The sequence below is a fragment of the Anolis carolinensis genome, chromosome 1, assembly GCF_035594765.1.
Source record: "Anolis carolinensis isolate JA03-04 chromosome 1, rAnoCar3.1.pri, whole genome shotgun sequence".
Lineage (NCBI taxonomy): Eukaryota > Metazoa > Chordata > Lepidosauria > Squamata > Dactyloidae > Anolis > Anolis carolinensis.
In genome coordinates, this window is record NC_085841.1 from 332,867,679 (window position 1) to 332,888,479 (window position 20,801).

At 37.3% G+C, this 20,801-nt stretch overlaps 1 protein-coding gene across 35 annotated transcripts in view; it reads left to right on the plus strand.

Annotated features, from left to right (window-relative positions):
- The window catches only part of nrxn3 (neurexin 3), a 1,581,531-nt gene that overhangs the window by 466,991 nt on the left and 1,093,739 nt on the right, over positions 1-20,801 (plus strand). For 27 of the 35 annotated variants that reach the window (XR_010002008.1, XR_010002009.1, XM_062967917.1 and 24 more), the window contains 2 exons: positions 13,791-13,994; positions 19,863-19,889. Coding sequence is in view for 33 of the 35 variants with exons in the window: in XM_062967917.1 (XP_062823987.1) it covers positions 13,791-13,994; positions 19,863-19,889 (231 nt within the window). In the remaining 2 variants the exon portion in view is untranslated. The remainder of the gene's footprint in view (positions 1-13,790; positions 13,995-19,862; positions 19,890-20,801) is intronic. The other 8 variants (XM_062967959.1, XM_062967952.1, XM_062967956.1 and 5 more) reach the window with 1 other exon arrangement.

The following is a 20,801-nucleotide window of genomic DNA, read 5'->3' on the forward strand; positions in this document are numbered from 1 at the left end:
CCAATAATATGAAACATGAAAAGCTTTAAGGAGTGGCACAGAGACTTAACAAAATTCATAATGAAGGGGAAAAAGCCTAGGGTAAAATTTACTATAATGAGCAATTCTAAAAAAAGAGGAGGCTTTGGTGTAGCCGATCTTAAATTGTATTTCGAGGCTTGCTCTATGGTAGGGATTAAAGAATGGATTAAATTATTGAAACCTAAATTACTCACATTAGAAGGATTTGATTTGAGAAAGGGGTGGCACTTGTACCTATGGTATTGGGGGATCCACTAAGGAGAAAAATTTTGGCAATTGTTTTGTGAGATCGTCTTTGTTGCGAGTCTGGGAAAGATATAGACAAAGCTTTTATGAGAAGACGTCACTATGGATTGCACCATTGGAGGCTAACCAAACAAGGCTGCTAGGATGGATGAAGTGGTCAACATAGAAAGAAATATTGATAAAGGAAAGAAACTCCTTCTGTCTAAGTAACATAAAGAAATACAAATAAACTATAAAGAGATTACATGGCTCCAATATTTACAAATTAAAGAACATTACAATTTAGATACGAAATTGGGTTTTAATGAAAAGGAAGATTTTTGGGATAATATATTGCAATCTGAAAAGAAGTTAATTATGAAAATATATAACAAGTTGTTGGGATGGGCCACTGAAATGGAAGAAATTACAAATTCAATAACAAAATGGGCAAGGAACATTTGTAGGCCAATAATGATGAAAGAATGGGAGGAAATGTGGCAAAGAAGATTAAGGTTCACGTATGCAATGGATTTAAAAGAAAACTGGCTTAAAATGATTCACAGATGGTACATGACTCCCAACAAAATAGGACTAATGTATAAAAATACTGATAATAGATGTTGGAAATGTAAAGAAAAAGAAGGCACTTACTATCATATGTGGTGGTCCTGTGATAAAACAAAAGAGTTTTGGAAAATGATACACAAAGAAAGTCAAAAGATATTGGAATTAGACTATTCAATGAACCCAGAAATTTATTTATTCAGAATATTTGAGAAGGAACTTTTTATAGATTCCAACAAAGAAAAATTAATAATATACCTAGTAACAGCAGCACTAATGTTGTTTGCAAAAATGTGGAAACTAGAAAAGTTACCAACCAAGGAAATTATGGAGATAAAGGATATGGACAAGTTAACATTTTTACTAAAGACGAACAGTGATAGTGGTTTAAAAATGACCGATTGGTCACTATTAGAGAAATACCTTGAAATAAATTATCAAATTTAAAAGAAGAATCAAAGAAATGGAGAAGTACATGTCAAAAGGGAAAGAAGGACTAAGATTAAAAGGGAAAATATAAACATGTAATGTAACTGAAAGGAAGAGAAATAGAAGCCAACAACCTCCCTATGTACCCCTGTACCCTTTCTCTCATTTTTTTTACCTAGCTCATCCCTTCTCTTCCTTTCCCTACCTTGCTTATTTCCCCCTCTCTCTTTTTTCATTCCTCCTCCTCCTCCTCCTCCTCCTCCTCCTCCTCCTCCTCCTCCTCTTCTTCTTCTTCCTTCTCCCCTTTTCCTTCCTCCCTTTTCTTATCTACACTATTTTCCCCATTTAAGTTTTTGTTTTTAGAAATATGTAAAACCTTAAATAAAAATGATTTTTTTAAAAAAGTACGAGAGTTTTGTGCTGTATGTTCACCTGTGAAACTTATTTTCCATATAAGTTGCCTGTCACTTGGTTGAATTTCCTTTCAACAAAATATAACTACATTACAATCGTTACTTTAACCAAGTTACTTTTACACCTCTTGTAGTGCTATTAAAGCTTGTTTTTGTATTTATGTGGATATAGATTCACTAAATGGTTGGAGAGGCATATTACACTGCCTTGTTTTATGTTTGAGTTCTGTTGAGATGCTAAGATGACCACAGAGAATAAAGAAGGAATGTGGTTTGTAACATTCAAATTTTATAACACTGACTGAAAAGGAAATGAAATTTTTGCTATCTTTCAGAAAAATGAAACCAAAGCATTTATCTTTTGTAAATATTGTAAATTTAAAGACAGCAAACATATTAGTGGGATGGAAGTTCTTATATCTAGAATAGGAACTAAGTGGTAAGTAATGTTTCATACTCTGCCTCAGACTAAATTCCATGTTTTATGGACATCTCGTTTATGAGATTCAAAGAATGATGAATCTTGTTGTGTGATGTATGTGTGGGAGGAGGGCTTAGCACTTATTTATTTCCTCCCCCCCCCCCAACAATTATGTAAGAAGTTGCTTTTGAAACTACAAAGAGTGTCAAAAGAAGTTTTCACAATGTCATGACAGCCAGTTTTTCAAACAAAGAAAGACAAATATTGCAAAGTAGTTTAGAGATCCAGCCCATATCCTCAAAAAGGCTTCATTCATGAAGTGAGCTTCTCCCAGCCCCAGTACAAACATGGAGTGATACAACCATACATATGCAATAATATTCTCTGATTTTCCTGTATGCCAAATATGCCCTGTTATCTCCTCCAGTATATGTTGAGCTGAATAGATACAGCTGGAGATGTATCCCTTCACTGGTGATGAATAACTAATGCTGGATTTGAATACTATATTAGTAAGGTATATGTAGAGAGAGCAATGAAGTTTTCGGTACTTCATCTGAATTTGTGGTTCAAAAATTATTTGTGGTTTAAGAATTTCCTCCTTCCTTTTTGGTTGGAAACTTTTCATGGATTCAAACGATCATATTCTAATGCTGTTGTCAAGATTCCACAAATCATGCAGTGTTGTTTACAAAATTAATCAGAAAATGCTATTGAGTTATTCCTGCAGTTATATTCTAACTGTATGGCTTTCCTGTGATTCATCTTTCTATTTAAAACTCAGTTACATGATAATATAATAAGAGCTGCTTGCTAAATAAATAATGTTGTTCTATCAATTAAGAAAATGAAGTTGATAAAGAGGAAAAGTAAATTTAGAACTGTGCAATAATCATCACCCTTAGTCATCCTATGTGCACCTTTTTCTCAGAGGTTCTGTGTATGTCATTTGACCAGAAACAACAATATGTTGAATGAGTATCTGTCTCCCATGTATTCTCAAACACAATGTGGACAGCTTTGTAGTATAAAGGGTCTAACTATGCCCATATCATTTTTGGATTGAAGATAGAGTCACATTTCAATAAATTTGTGCTTCTCTGTTTGTGGCATAGGAAAAGGAGAAGAGGATATTTCACACATCTTTTTATCCTTACATCAAAATTAAAATCCTAGAAAACAATTCTTGATAACTTTGCAGGGTGAGAGTTTGTGAAAATATGTTAATTACTGTCTGATTCTGACACAAATCTATATATATAAAAGGATAAAAAAAATTCGGCCTAGGACAAAACAACAAAACTACACATCCTAGAAACGCTAAACTTGGCAACACAACCCCTCATCCATGCCTCTACGTTCATACAACAAAAAGAAAAGAAAAATAAAGTCCTAATTAGTGGGAGAGGAATAATTGTTTTTTATCCAATTGCTGCCAGTTACAAGGCTAAACTCTGCCCACTTGGTCTCCTAGCAACCTACTCAGCCCAGGGGACAGGCACAGTTAGGCCTCAGGCCTCTTCCACACTGCCTATAAGATACAGATTATCTGATTTTAACAGGATTATATGGCAGTGTAGACTCAAGGCCCTTCCACACAGCTATATTACCCATTTATAATCTTATATTATCTGCTTTGAACTGGATTATCTTGAGTCCACACTGCCAGATAATTCCAGTGTGCATTTTATACAGCTGTGTAGAAGGGGCCTCATATAATCCACTTCTAAGCAGATAATATAAGATTATAAATATACGGTAGAGTCTCACTTATGCAACATAAACAGGCCGGCAGAACGTTGGATAAGTGAATATGTTGGATAATAAGAAGGGATTCAGGAAAAGCCAATTAAACATCAAATTAGGTAATGATTATACAAATTAAGCACCAAACATCATGTTATACAACAAATTTGACAGAAAAAGTAGTTCAATGCTCAGTAATGCTATGTAGTAATTACTGTATTTACAAATTTAGTACCAAAATATCACAATGAATTTAAAACATTGACTACAAAAACATTGACTACTAAAAGGCAGACTGCTTTGGATAATGCAGAACACTGGATAAGTGAGATTCTACTGTAATATTGTAATAAAATTACTGTGGTAATCCAGTCCAACCCAATTCTGCCATAGAGGACACAATCCAAACATGCTTAACAGATGGCCACCCAGCCTCTCAATAATAAGAATAAGAATAAGAATATCATACAATCATAAGGTTAGGCGACACCTCTAAGATCATCCAGTTCAACTTCATTCTACCATGCAGGAGGACACAATCCAACCACTCCTGACAGATGGCCATCCAATATCTGCACAATAATAATACAAATCGAATCATAGAATCAGACAGTTAGGAGAGACCCCTAAAGGTCATCCAGTCCAACCCAACTCTGTCATTGGATGATACAATCCAAGCACTTCCAACAGATGGCCAGCCAGCCTCTCAATACTACTACTACTACTAATAATAATAATAAAAATAACATCATCATCATACAATCCTAAGGTTTGGAGTGACCCCTAAGGATCATCCAGATCAACTTCCTTCTACCATGCAGGAGGACACAATCCAAGCACTCCTGACAGATGGCCATCCAGCCTCTACATAATATTGATGATGGTGATGATGATGATGATGATGATGATGATGATGATGATAATAATAATAATAATAATAGAAGCATAGAATCCAATAGTTTGGAGAGACCCCTAAGGGCCATCCAGCCCAACCCTTTCTACTATGCAGCAGGACACAATCCAAGCATTCACAACACATGGACAACATATAAATACTACAATACTACACAGGGACATAGACCCCCCTCTACCCTCACCACTTACACAGTACACAAACAACCAAATGCATACTAAACATAAAGACAACCATACAACAGACATTCAATACCACCACTACCTCAACAAGTTCTCACCAACACCACCAGACAATGCCACAGCAACGCGTGGCCAGGCACAGCTAGTGTTACCTATAATACAGCTTGATTTGCTGAGTATTAGTGCAACTTGTCATAATACTATTATGGTGGACTCTGTGGAGGATTTATGTACCTTATTTTGTTTGTATTTTATCATTAAAAAATACGTTATGAGGTTTCTACACTGGTACTCATATGTGGTATCATAAATGGAGAACTGAGGGCTTATCTACACTGAGTTCGTTACGGGGTAAAAGGACTCTGTGATGGCCACATGATGCATGGGGTACGTTCACAACTCAGTTAGCAAGCAGCTGAGTTAAATTTAGGAAAAGGCCATTTAACACTACCTTGTCCTGCGTTTTAAAATGTCACAGGATGCTCATCTGAGTTTGGACCAGTGTAAACTATTTGGGAAGTGGTTACAGCCGTTTACATCACCATCCCACTTTCCCTGTGTTTGGGCAACCTGCGGACAAAGGATGGCAGCTACCTTGCCACATTGTTCTGCACTTTGTGGTTCTCATATGTCACAAAAATGGCAGTGTTTGTTGCTCAGCACCTGGAGTGATGCTAGCCACAGAATCAAGGCATTTAGAGAAAGGAGGAGTGAAAAGAGGGAGAAGCAATTCTTCCTTTCTCCTACCTCTCTTGCGTTGCTTTGTCGCTCTACTTCTTGTCATTAAAGGTGTCAAGCTGTGCTTGGTGGTGTTTACTTCATAAGGGAAATATGTTGAAGTTCATTGGAGAATGTCTTCTATAACAGCTGTGTCAATATTTGGAAAGTTCCTTTTCTTGTCTTGTTTTCAGTGAGCTGTAAATGTGTGGTATCCTAAGAAAAGCGTCTTTGCAAAATCTTATCAATCAAAGCCTAAAGGCATTTTTTCTACCTGAGGCATAGGGCAAGATCTTCCCTCCTTCATTTTTGATCTATAATTGAATTTTATTTCAGCACTAGTAATGAGACTGCATCCTCCACTGCACTTGGGGTCAGGAGGCTAGATGTATCTGCAAAAGGCAGGCTGCATAGCACACAGTTCTGCCCCTTTGCTTGACCCTTAGCTTTCCTCCTCAGCCGTCATGTTTTTGGAATGGCTATTTCTTTTGACATTTATTTAATTTATACCCTGCCCCTTTCTCAGTATGGGATCCAGAGCATCTTAACAGTAGAAGGTTAATACAAAATACAGTTAAAACAATAAACAGTAAAAAGAAACCATCACATTAAAATGCTTAAAATAGTTTAAAATACATAGCAAATATAAGATCAAGTTGCATAGGCATTTCTGCCACACACATAGTTAGAAAAAATAACAAGGGTCATCAAGTCTAGACCCCTGCCATGAAGATATCCACAGTCAAAGCACGTTAGCTATCTAGCCTCTGTTTTAAACTTTAAAAGAAGAAGACTCTATCATTCTTTGAGGAAGCATATTCTGCTGTCAGAGAGCTCTTACCATCAGGAAGTTGGTACAGGTGGAATTGAGACCTATCTAAAGAAAAATGGTATTTGTTCTGAGTTCAAACTGTTGTAGCAGCAGAAGAAAAAGAAGTGAGATTGTTCCCCTCTTTCTCCTTGGTCCTTTAGGCCCCTTTACTGCTGCAGTGACAGGTATGATATGAGCCATGTGGATATTGGACCAATTCAGATTAGAGCTGGTCCAGTTGTCTGTACTAACCCTGAAGTGTGAGGCTACTCTGGAGTGTTGGTAAAATGAGTTAACCAATTTTGCCATGCACTGCAGACTGGAAGTCCCAGGACATCATCTGGACATCCAGGAGTAACTTCTGGTCCAGTGTGGGATATAAGGACCAGTGCAGATAAACAGTAATTCTCCTCCCTGTTTTAGATTAATTCTACTCCTATTATTGCCCTGAAGATAATGTACCAGCACCTCTATAGCAGAAGGAAGCCATCCCATCTCTACTGATGAATTAATTACAAGGTGTAGCGGGCACAGTTTGCCTTCCTCCCAATAGCACTTTTTGTTGAGTAGCATTGCTGTTCCTGTAATACCTTCTGTTTTGTTCGCAGACTATCATCACCTAGCAATTTCATAGTTTCAAAAACATTACATGTGAGAAAGTAGCAGTACTCCGATGGGATAAGAAAGGAGTGTGGGGAATTATCTTCCATTTCCTGATATTAGAGACACCACATGGTTAAACTATCATTTTAAAATTTGGAAGGTGCAGGTTGGATCCTCAAATTAAATGGCATACTGTAATTTCCCCCCAGCTTGTATACTGTCATTATCTGCCTAATTGCTGCCTGCTCTGCTCCATAACACTTCCCCAAAGCTGATTTATTTGTCACACTTAAAAATGTTCTCTAGTTTACAATGGGATTGCTTGTCCTAAATTAAATGTAATAATTACTCTGAATCTTTCTCTCTATTCCCTACATGCTGACAAGTGCACACACATATGCAGACACTGCTTTGAATTTCTTCTGGCAGATGCAAATCTGGTATTTTCGCTCATGGGTCACAAGAATGGTTGCACTTGGTTATTTTATTTGTTCAGTCATGCAGAGCCACAAATAGCTGTTTATTGGCAGCTCAAGTGTGTCCTAAGGATATTCATCTTCTGAGATTTCTTAGTTGTCTTCCCCTTGTGCGTTTGTCATTTAAAAACTCACAATAGATCAAACTATCATACATCAATGCTTCACTTTAAAAACTTGGTCCAAGCTGATTTTTTTCTTATGACAAGGTATCTGAAAATCCATTGCTGAGTGAGAAGAAATTGGTCAACAAAGAGAAGCAACTTTACATTTTTTTAAGGATTTCATTTTCAGAGCTGAGATGGAACAATTGAGAAGTTCTTGAGAACTTCCATATGTCCATCATAACCAACTGATTTATATCTAGGTTCACCATTCAAGAGTATTTTTTTTAGAATCAGGACATTGCAAAGCTCTAATACAATTAATTCAGTTTTCCTAAGTGTGTTTTTCCAGGCACAGGCATATAAGTAGACCCATGTCATAGAAACTATTAATGAACCAAAATGGTAAATAGTGGTGGAAAAAAATATTCCAAATATATTTTTAAAATGGTTGAAAATGGTTTTCTTTGGTATTAGGAAACCTTTATGAGGAGAATCTTAGATTGGCGAGAAAAAATCACATAGTGGTGTGTGTGTATGTGTGTCTGCAATGCTGGGGATGTTTTGTTGGAGATTCTACTTTGAGCAGGGTGTTGGATCCAATGGCCCATAGTGCTCTCTCCTATGATCCTATGACTCTTGTGTATTACTCTATAAGTAGCTTTGAGATGTTTTCTTTCCATTAGATGTGCTGACTTTGAGCAACTTTTCCAAGCCTTGACCTTCTCATCTGAGATTGCTTCTCAAAACAGTTCCACGCAGTTCTGCAAATGTTAGATTGACATTTGGAGCAGGCTTCAGAAGCTTGAATGCTCCCTTTTGGCTCCCTCATGCGCCTGCCAAGATTCTGCAAAGCTACAGCTTTCTGTTCCTTAAGTCTCTGGGCTAGTAATAACATTTACCAGCAACCATTTCTTCCATCTGCAAATGTTGCCACTGCTTTTGCTAATGTTCCTGAACCTCTTTGCTAGTTTACCCCCTGCCACCTGCCTCTGTGAATGCAACTTGGAGAGGAGAGATGCCAAGTTGTAACAATGCAATAAGATTCCTTTTTTGTTATAAATTTAGATTTTAAAAAATGAATTTCCAATCCTTTGTAACTTAGTGGTATGAAAAAGATAATATTAATCATATTTTGTTTGTTATAAATGCTATTTATCCTATGCTAATTACAGCAGCTGAATCTTAGACTTTTATATTTTAGCCTTACGAAAACAATAGATCTTTAGTGTTTGTTTGGCGCATACCTTCTTTCTATCTTTTCACTATTTCTTCTTCTTCATTCCATGGTGCTTATATTTGGTCAGTCAAATATATTTTTCTGCCTGTGATGTATAACAAGGTAGCAGACACATCACTCCATCTACAGAAAAACATCTAGACTGACAGCTGAACTTTACCTTGCCAATAGCATACTATCTTCATTGTACTTCTTAGCAGCAGGTCTGTGCAGTTGGCAAACAATAGGCCTTTTGACACATAGGTCTATATCATCCTCAATGTTTGTTGCTACAGGTTAAGAATGTGACATGGCCACATTAAACGAGTTGTTCCTGATGAGAATCAAGTCATACTGCTTATGCTTCGTTCTGGAAATCATGCCCTGTTAGCAGCAGCTTAGGGAACTGGATTTGTTTAACCCGGAGGAAAAAAGGTTACGAGATAACAACAACAACAACTACTACTACTACTTTATTTTTGTATCCCTCCTCCATCTCCCCAAAGGGTCTCGCGGCTTACATGAGGACAAGCCCAATCAAACAGAGATTAAAACATGAATCAGTAAAATTAACAGCATTATAACAGTTAGCATGATAGCCATGTTTAAATATCTGAAAGGATGTCATATTAAGGAGGGGTCAGACTTGTTTTCTGCTGCACCTGAAACTCACACACAGAGCAATGGAATCAAACTAAAGGAAAAGAGATTCCTCTTAATTTTATTGTAATTTTTAATCTTGATGGATTTTTAAATTTGATGACAACTGTTTTTAATGTGTATGTTTATATTGTAAGCCGCCCTGAGTCCCCTGATGGGTGAGAAGGGCGGGGTAGAAGTGATGTAATAAATAATAAATAAATAATAAACAGAATCAGGTTAGACTAGGGTTTCTTCCAAATTCATGATATTGTGTTAAATCCCAAGGGATTTCTCAGTTCTAGCATGGCAGTGAGACAGCAGGTTTTTTTTTTATCTCTGTGCAAGAGAAGTGTTTTTCTCTCTGTGAAGAAAAGTCGCACATGCTTGTGGTGATTACAGAAAGGTAGATCAATCAAAAAGATGCAAACAATTCATCTAATGATTCTGATTTTTAAAGAGTGTATGCAACAAGACAGTCAGCAGCTGTTGTAATTATAGTACAGTATTTCATTTCAAATATAAATAAAGAAAATCTTGCAAATAGAAATCTCAAAACTGAGAAAAATATGTCTAATGTGAGGAAAAGAGATATATAGGAAAGGAGGGAAAAAATGGCAATTCTTCCATTTTGCACACAGGAAGTTTTAGGGTCAGACTTCCTTTTATATAGAAATCTATCCAAAGCATTGAACTCACACTGCATTTACATGCCAGATCTCTTAGGATTCAGCCTCATGTCATCCCATCATGCTGGCTGAAGAAGAAACTTGAAGTGTTTGCAGCTGTCTATTCTCTCTCAGCTGGCAAAGCTTATTTCTTTTCCCCTCCTCCATTCCATCCATAGCTAGAGATGCATCAGTGTACGTGTGGATTTGGTTTATTTGCTAACCCCCCCCCCCCAAAAAAAAAAAAACCCAGACTAAATGCAATCAACTATAATCCCTGTTCATAGCTTTCTTCTCTTGATGGGATGATGAATTCTTTATGGACACTGAGCAAAACTAACATCTGGATGGCTGTATCCTGGAACTCAGTGAACCAGTCCACACCATCCTTTTACCTGTTGGCAAACTATACATAGCGAGTTAGTGGAGTTCCTTCTTGTTCTTCCCTCCTTTCACACGGAAACCATGAACATTTTTTCTGAAGAAAGCATATGAGTAAAATTCTTGCCATATTAGGATTATCAAAATTTGCAAGTGTTTACCATCGGGACTGGGATAAAGAAAAGCCTTCCATTTTGCTATCCTGAAGCCATTTATTTGCTAAAGCAATAGATGCCTCCCCTTCAGCAATGCTTTGTTGACCATCTTTCTATGTCTGCAGGGAACATCTTTCTTCCACCCATTTCATTTGATTTCACTAATAATTTAGTAAAGTTAAATATCTAAGCTCCCTTTTAGTTCATCTAGCTCTAAGTATGATGTAACTGAAGTTATATGGTGTCTACATGACAATTTGAACAACTTGAGATCAAAATGATAGTTTCAAGGCTTATAGTTTCAAAGAATAGATCTGCTTTAAATGCAACTGCTCTTTGTTCCTCCACCAGTCTAGCTTTTTCCTTCTATCACCTTCTTTCCCAGTCTTCCTAGTTTTATCATCTTAATCATATATTTTAAAAGTAATTGTGTCTTGACTTTGCAAATATGTATTTGGAATTTCATTAAACATCATCATAATAGTTATTTTGATACTTCTGAACAATATATTGTTGTAGTATAATCTGAGTTAGGTCCATATGAAATCTCCTTGTCTACATAGGCATTGCCAGCTGTATGCACACACGCAGACAGTAGCACGACTAGTTTCATGCAAGGCACATTTGATCTGAAGGTGTCAAAAAGAGCTATTTCACGCTCAACTGCACTTCCTAATACAATTCACATCAAAACTGGGGAGGTGTGGGTTGTGCAGTTTCTGTACGTGCAGCCAGTCAATATGTGTGTAATATGCAGTATATTTGGTTCTACTGGCAACTATGAGGAGGATTTTTGTAGTTACAGAAGAGAAAGAGAATATGATCACATTTAAGACTTTGCTTCTCCTTAACATAGGCTTGTGAAAAGGAACATCTCCATACCCTGTGACTGAACTGCTCTAACAGCTAGAGGCCTGGATAAAGCCATTCCATGGGGTGCAGATATATAAATAAGTAGTATGTTTACATGGAGAGAAAGCTGGGGTAGTTTTAGGGCTCCCAAACCCTTTAATCCACCTGAAAAACAGTCCCTCAGAGCCTACTCCCTCCCCAAATCAAAGAAAACAAATCTCAAAAGTGGCCAAAATGGCACAACTTCAGAGCCACCAGAATTCTCTGGAACAATGTAAAGAGAGATATGCAGAAACCTCAGCTAGAGATTTCTCCGGTCCCCCTTTGAAACGACATACCCCAGGATTCCATAGGATTGAATAATGACAATTAAAATTGGATGGTAATTCTATAAGCATGTCATGTGAATGGCCCCTGGTCTCTTCATGTTCTAAAATATACCCCAAACTTGTGCTTTTCATTCAGTGTGCGCAGGAAGTCTGTATGGTAATCCTAGCACCCAGCACCATCCAAGGGAGCCTTAAAGAAGACCTTAAGATCATGGGGGGTGTCACGACCCAGGCTGCAGAGCACCAATAACCATACACAGAGGCCAGAATCTATCTAATATCTTTATTAAGGAAATATATAAAGTTAATAAAAACAAGTATAGGAAATAGTCCAGAAGTAGACCTTTCAGGAAAGGTCAAAATTAGTCCAAAAAAGCAATGTCCAATATGAAATATTAAGGTCCAAAGTTGTAATCCAATAACCGAAACACTCACTTGCCAAGCAAGTGAGGGGAGATGACAAGGTCCTTTAGTCCATGAACTTGAGCAAGGCTAGGAAATAACTTGATTCTTGGCACACAAAGCTTGATTCAAGGCAACAAGGAAACGAGGAGCAAGAACAAGATCCGTGGTAATTACTTGGCGAGGTCCGGAAAACAAGGCAAGATCCGGGGAGAAAACAAGGCTGAGAACGAAGGCTTGGAACAGGAACAAAGGCTTGAAAGCAGGAGTAGCTGTCCACACACGCTGCTCCGGTAGCTGACGAATTGACTCCGCAAGATTCCTTCGGGAGCAAGGAACCTAAATAGGCCTCGTTTTCCCACCAGAGAACACTTCTCTGGGGAATCAGAAACGAAAGTCAATCTCTGTGTCCAGATGTATGACTCCCTAAAATTTCTCATGGCAGCAGGCTTAATCATCTGAATGCTTTGCTGCAATTCTCAAGCTCCTGCGATTAGCTTGTTGCACTCCTTTTTGCTGGAGATAATAATTACGGCGCGAAAAAGGGGGAGAACTCGACTCAGGGCTTGTTTGGCAGATTTCTGGAAGACAAGCCTCCTGCAGGTGCAAAGGCTCAATTTCTGGCTGGGATAGTTCCTTTTCTGGCTGAAATGGTGGAAAACCCAAGTTTTCCTCTTCATCATTCACAACAGCACTAGGAACGGGACTACATGGCCCATGAGTCATCACAGGGGGGCAGGCCTAGTGGGGGGGGGGGCTAGCAGGGGGGTGGGGCTAGTGCTAGGGGCTAGTGCTAGGGGCTAGTAGGGTGTATCTAGATGCTGTTTTATGTTTTAATATCTTAATGTTAATGGTTTTTAATTGTATTTATATGTTGATTGTTTCTATTGATTTGGTTATGTTTTATTTGCTTTGTATAATGAGGCATTGAATTTTTGCCTAAATGTATGTTGTAAGCCGCTCTGAGTCCCCTGCGGGGTGAGAAGAGCGGGATAGAAATGAAGTTAATAATAATAATAATAATAATAATAATAATAATAATAATAATAATAGTATATATGACATTGTTTAAAGCTTGCTTTCAGTTTACCTGGAGAACACTGGTATTTGTTATTTATGTCTTTGTTTTACATATTTAAAACCAGCAAAAATCACCTACTAAGTGACCTGTATGTATTAGCCTGACATGTAGGAAAGAATGAAGTTTTCCAGATTTTCAATATCATAACAGATGATGGATGCTGCATTTGAAATATTGACCAGTTGTATACAAAAAGGAAGCTTTATTGTTGATATTGACCATTCACCTGCATCTTGATTTTAGCCTATAACATGTGGGCAATACCCTTGAAAAATACTATCCCAATTGCTGCCCAGAGATCACAATGCATAGTAATGTATAATGAAGTACTTTAGCTACAGCACTTTCATACATAGAAGAATTCTTCAAGATCTAAAGGACTTTAGCTTACTCATAATTAATTGTATGGTTTTTTTTCCTTTCTTCCTTTTTTCAGAGGCTTCCATTCTGAGTTATGATGGCAGCATGTATATGAAAGTTGTTATGCCCATGGTCATGCACACAGAGGCAGAAGATGTATCTTTCCGCTTCATGTCTCAGCGAGCTTATGGGCTGCTGATGGCCACAACATCACGTGAATCAGCTGACACCCTGCGCCTAGAGCTGGATGGTGGCCGTGTCAAACTCATGGTTAATCTAGGTATCGTACATAGACTTCCCCCCTTGGCTTTTAGTTTGAGCTTGTTTTTTGGTTTTCTTGTTTTGTCTCTCCCCTCTTCCCCAGTTTGGTTGGACTGAATTATAAGTAGTCGCTGATGTACTTTTGTAACTGTATTAATCATGGAGACACAATCTCTCCAGCCATCACTGCATGAAGATATTATGTTAATTCCTGGTTATGAATAATGTGGTTCTTAAGTCTTTTGTTGTTGTTAAGTTTCCTTTCTGGTTCTTGAACTGGTTAGCTTTGTATAATACATGCTTTTCGGTCCATCTTTTGATCAATCACACCCTCATTGCTCCATTTGTTTGCTATTCAAAACAGTCCAAAAGTCATAACATTGGTTTATAGCCCTTTGAAGGGATAAGTTTTTCAAATTGCAGACACTATTGTCATCAGGACTTCTATAAAATAGTACATTATAAAATACCTAGCAGGGAATATATTTTAGCTGGAAAGGAACAAAAGCTAATTAGATGGAGAAAAATATTTGAAAAAAGCAGTGTTCTAATTCCAAGTCAAGATATAAATGGAAATTGGGAGTAGGCAATATTGACCAGAAGCCTGTAGAGTCAAAACACTAATGCAATGGACATTTGCATCACTTGCTCAAGAAGGCATTCAAAACCTGGTTGTACAAGTGGAAGTCACATAGTCTAGATGAGGGTTACTGTCTGTGAAGATATGGTGACTCTCTTATAACTTGAGGGTCCACTCCACTGGCTTTCAGTAAATCATTATAGTCAATATGTTTGGAGTATACCACTTATAATTCTCAGCCAATAATGCTCAAGGAAATTATTACCAAAAATATTCTGGAAATGATGACCTAGACAGCAAAAAAGATCTAAAGGCCACCAGGATATGAACAAACCTGCATATGTATAACTTTAAAGGTTAAGTACTGCAGCAAAAGGAAATGTTAATCATTTTACATAGTATCTTTCCCTTGAATTTATCTGTGTTGGAATGGTATAAAGCAGCCTTTCATGTACAGCTCAGTTCTCAAAGAAAACAAAGAGTGAAGAGATGTCATTTTCTGCTTAACCTCTACCCTTCATCCTAGGTTCCAGAGATGTAAAGAATGTTCCTTTTTTCTTATCTTGAAGGAGCATCAGAATATCTCAACAAAAGTTATGAACAAAAATGATTTCTGCTCAAAAAAAAGTATTTCTCTGCAAAACAGTTTTTTTTTTGCAAGAAATCAGTTGTAGAATATACACACATTATTATATTCTGGAGAAAGAAAATACTTGAAACAGATTACCTAGAAGTTAAATGAGCTGACTTTCTTTTCCAAATGTAAACAGTAGTATTGCTGTGATTCTATTTACTGTTCTCAACTAGAATGTTGCATAAAGCTTCCTCATGTTTTACTCAACACATTCATTTTAGAAGTGTGTTTCATTCCCCTATCCCAGTGGTGCTCAACCTGTGGGTCCCCAGGTGTTTTGGCCTACAACTCCCAGAAATCCCAGTCAGTTTACCAGCTGTTCGGATTTCTGGGAGTTGAAGGCCAAAACATCTGGGGACCCACAAGTTGAGCACCACTGCCCCACCCCATCTTTGCCTCAGTTGAGAAATAAATCATACTAAGAAAGTTCAGTTATAAGACATATTTGCAATGTTTTCAGATATTACTTGGTGTCTAAAAAATTTGTATGATAGCCCATACAAATATGTATATCAAGACTTAAGAAAGGACACTTTTCAATACTGCAAACAATTCAAATAGAATCATGTTCAAAGAAAAGTCCTTTAAGTTAGAGCCCCTTAAGTTATCTGATATGAGAAACTAAAAGATGTGTACCAGGGACTGACACCATATTTGTGTCCATTGTCTGTAGCTGTTGTCCTGGAAATGCACCAGGGATTGGCTGCCAGTAGCTCAAGGACCAGTATCAGTCCACAGATCACTAGTTTTGGGGATCATGGTTTTTGACCATTGCAATGGAGGAAATGTGGGTCCTACATAAAACACAATAATTTAATGACATTTAGTGAAAAACCACAAACTCAAAATTAAAGTGCAATGCCATAGAATTGGAACTTTCTGAGTTTCCAGAAAGAAATATTGGCAGACTGTTTTGAATAGTATTAAAGATTCTTGTGCTTGCTCCCTCTCCTTTCCCACTTTTTGTTTAATTCCATTTTGTTTCTTTTAAGGGTTGTCTGTTTATTAAGGTCTTCTCTGTGATCTTTTTATGCTCTGTATCCAAGTTGTAAAAGCTTCCTTATACCCCCATCAGTCACGGTATATCAAAAGATGGTATTCAACCCTTCAAAGGCCTGAAGCCTGCGGCCCGCACAGCAAACAGCCTTTCGAACAGAGTGTACAGAGCAGCCTGCAGGGGCTGGCATATCCCTCTTGCCTGCACAGCACCATTTAGCTGAAAAAACAAAAACAGAAAGGAGGATTAGATGGATTTGGTGGGGAGAGGAAAGGAAGGGTCTAGTTGCTTCTTTATGGAATTGTTAGATGGGAACTTGGAACAAATCATTCCCATTGTTTCCTAACAACACATTTCACAACATATTGGATCCTGACTTTGTCAAACTTGAATGCATCAGGTCTGACATCTCTGTTGAGAAAGCAAAGAGAAAGGAAATGGTGGTGGAGAGAAAGAGAAAGAATTGAGTGAGACAGACATTTCAAATGCGCCCCAGAATTAACTCTGCTGTTTAAAGCATGTACTGATAGTAGTTGCCAGTCATACAAAAACGGATCCCTCTGATCCTCTTCTTTTTTTGCTGAATATGTTGGCTTGCAGCACTCCTACATGTTTACAGGACATTAAGGTCATTCAGCATCTTTACATTCCCTCCTGTATTTAATTCAATCAGGACTGTAGTAAAACTTCTGTCATGGGGCAGGATACCTTCCTTCTATTTAAAGGAGTATCTTCCCCTACCATAGTCTCACACTATGCTAAGTATAATTATTTTGGACAATTGTAGCAACTCCTGGAATTTGTGACCCATCATTCACCTCCTTTAACAGTAATTAGTTGCAGTTTAAATTCTGAGACATGAAAGTAGTTGGATCACGTTCTATAATTTAAAAATAATGTTTTAGGTTCTCATTTCTCAAAAACACTTATATGGCAACCCTTTTAATTACAGTAGGTCTTCTATATTTCTCCTGGAGATAGGAAGATGAGGGTCCTGCAAAAGTGGAAAAAACACCAATAAAATACTATTTTATTATCTGAAAAAATATTTTCCAAAGAATCTCTAGGTCCCATAGTGTGACTTCATAGTCAGCTTCTGGTAGAAGATCCCTGTTGCAACACATGCCTACTACTTGCACCATGTGATAACTTTCTTCACCATTTAATGAGGCCCATGTAACTATAAAAGTAATTTGTTATACTAGAAAAGGGGGGTATATTATTCCTCATGGATTTACAAGCATAAGTCAGTGCAGTTATTTGTTTTTTAGATGAAAAAGTTTTCTTTTGCTCCCCTTTTAAAAAAAATATCAAATCAAAATGAATGCTGTTGATTCATTGACCAGCAGTACTATTTACTGAGGCTCTTTCATTTCCCAGAAGAAAGAATTTGCTTCTTATTGTCAAAATTAAAATATAATTCATAGCATTTATAAAACATTTTCTGATTTCTGTATCAAAATTTCTTAATGCAGAGATAAATTATGCTGCCTTCTCCTCTACCTGAATTATCACTTTAATATCATAGATCTTCCCAGCAGGCATGTTCTCAATAGTAAACAATAGCAAGCAATGAAAAATGCAATTAAAAGTAATTAAAAGTAACTAGCAGATTCCTAATAATGACAGATAGCAGAAAGAGAGATGGGGCACAGAACAAAAACAAATCTGTAGTATTAAGAAGCGACTTATTTTATTAGAACAATCCTTGAAAAACCCAAAGGAGGTTCTACAATTTTATTTCAGTTCCTCAAACTGAGTTGACCTGTTGATGGCCAAGCAATAGCCTTTTTTAAAAAAATCAACTTTCAAAATTAGATGGAACCTTTTTTTGACACATAGTATTGTAATATTTCTCTCTCTCTCTTACTCCATTTATTTCCCTGTTTCATATACATGTATGTATATCTCTTTTATCTTTTCACTCCACTGACACACATATTAAAGGGATATTGCCACTCCTGTATGGGGATTGTACCAAATGCTCAAGGACTGTTTGCTCCCACTTTTCTGTTGCGGTTGACGACACATGACAAACCTAATCGCACGAAACCAAACCCATATTTTCTTAAGAGAGATTCTGTTGGACAACAGACTCTCTGTGGCTTCACTGTTTCTGATTGGTTTATATATCAGCACTCAGATTCTTTGCCTTATGATCCTTTCCTTTTTTATATATAAAACTTTTTGGGATAAATAATAGAGGCTGTTCAGTCCTCAGTTAACAAAATGTGAAGCTGAAGCTGTTCCCCTACACACTGTATAATTAACATTACCATCTATCCAGGTTTTTAGTTAAAAATGCTTTTTAGCGAGACTGCTGGTCAACAAGGCTCTCAATTTTGTCTGTGGCTTCTAGTGTGGAGAGCAGCTCCATTCACATTTGCTATCTAGTGTTGTGAGGTGTTGCTCAAAATACACTTTGCAGCACTCTAGCAAGTAACATATTAACAGTTCAAGACACGAAGGAGGTATAAGAATGCTTTCCTTATTCCTCCTTTTACAAAATTATGACCAATCACCTAAGATATTTCTTGTGTTTCAATGAGTGCTCAGAAGCTTCTCAACTGAGACTCTGAGTCTACTATCTACTTTTGCAGAGTATTAATGTGCATTTGTATGCATTATCAGGTTTATATATTACCCTGGCCCTTTTTTTTGTTGGTTTTTATCTCTGTTGTATTATCTGAATCATATGAGGGTTGCCAAAGATGACCAATTCTGCCACCGCATGGCTGACCTGTTTCATCTTTTTCCTGAATGTTATTGAGGCATCATTCAAATCTAACATTCAGGCAGCAAGGTGAGGCAGGGCTCTGAAGCGCTGGTGAGCTGGCTACCTCTGGATCAACCCTTTCCAACCAAATAAAATGCCCCAACCCTCCAAAATGCACTGAAATCTGGGCTGGGCGTTCGTGCGGTTAGCTGTTTGCAAGTGGCCATTTTATGATAGGGGACAAGGGGCAGTATGGTAACCCTTTCCTCATCTCAGAGAGCAGTGACAACACTCTCCCCCCACCCCAAGCATTTTGGGCTTTTCAAAGGGAGGCTGTCTTTAGAAGATGTGGAAAGGGTCAAGTATTGTCAGAGAACATCTTTCCAAGTTAATCCTTAGGTAGAAGGCATATCTAGGCAAAAACACTAGTCATTCAATAGAAACATAAAGCTTGCCTTTTAAAACATTCAAGCTTCTTTAAACAACCCTAGGAGTTTGGCTTTTCAAAAGTTAACTGGGGAAAAGGCTTGCATTTTAAGGGTGAATATATGTTCCTTAATTATATGTAAGATATTTTAAACTCATAGTTCTTGATAAGTACCTCTAGATACACTGTCAGTGTGCAATTTTCCTTCAAAAGAAAATAATTCTTAGAAGGTCGTATAGAGTCTTGTAAGATAGAGGTATATAGCACATATACTACAATAGAAGTATATTTTGTGTACTTAGTGACATGCACATACACAGTTATGGAGTAGGTATATGAAGCTCCTATTTTTGAAGAACATGTTACACACATACAACCATCCCTGAGCTTGTACAGAATGTATATTAATATAAAATGGCCACATCTCTTTGCGTGTGTCTGTCCCCGGAAGGGTGGACTGATTGTTTTTGGATGTCTGCAGCTGTTACCTTGAAGGATGCAATTTCATCTTTCATTTATTTTTCCCCATCTAGACTGTATCAGGATAAACTGTAACGCCAGTAAGTTTCCCCTCAAGTTTCATTTTGTTCTTTCTCTCGCTTTCTTTGAATATTTGAAAGAAATTAACATTATTTCCTTTGCTGTTTTATAAACTGTTTCTTCTTTTGTTGTCACTTTATTTGTTTTTCGAGGAGAAAAGTTTTGGGAATGGGGGTTTTGGTAGATTTTGAGGCCGGGGAGGATTTGTGATGGCTGTATTGGATGTAATGTGTATGAAAGCAATTTCCTGAGGGATGAATGAAATGTTGCGTTTCCTGGCTTCGCAGACAAGCGTCCAGGGAATGGGAAGAAGTGATAATGTATTTCAATAGCTTTCTGCTGTCTTGAGGAAAATATCCATACAGGCAATTTTGGTACAGCATAAAAATAACAGGTATTGTATGCACTTCTCCACTACAACAGTTTGTTTCATTGTGACAAATATCTCATTTATTCCACAATAGTGACTGCTTTATCTGATATTTCTTCAACATCCATGCTTAGAGGGGGGTTATAAATGCAAATAAGAAAGTTATTTGAGGTTGGGGGCATTTATATATTCCCTTGTCAAAGTTTTTCAAAGATTCAAATATTTTCTTTAAGAGACAAAAGTTCAGGAGACCTATGTCAATCTTGTAAATGGGCACAAAAGTATTAATAACTAGGAGAAAAATTCTGCTGAGTTCTGGTCTTTTTTCAGTAGCATGTTGCATTTTTTAAGAAGAACAGGAACTGTTTTCCTCTGGTGATCCAATTGGTTTCTATTTCAGACATGCTCTTTGTCCTGTACATAATTTGTCAAGACCTATAGCTATAAAATTATTTCTTAAATCGGGTATAAAAACAGTCTTCCAAATATTGCTCCACTGCGACTCCTGGCAGCCCTAACAAGCATATTCAGGAATGAGGAATACTGAGAGTTTCACTTCAGC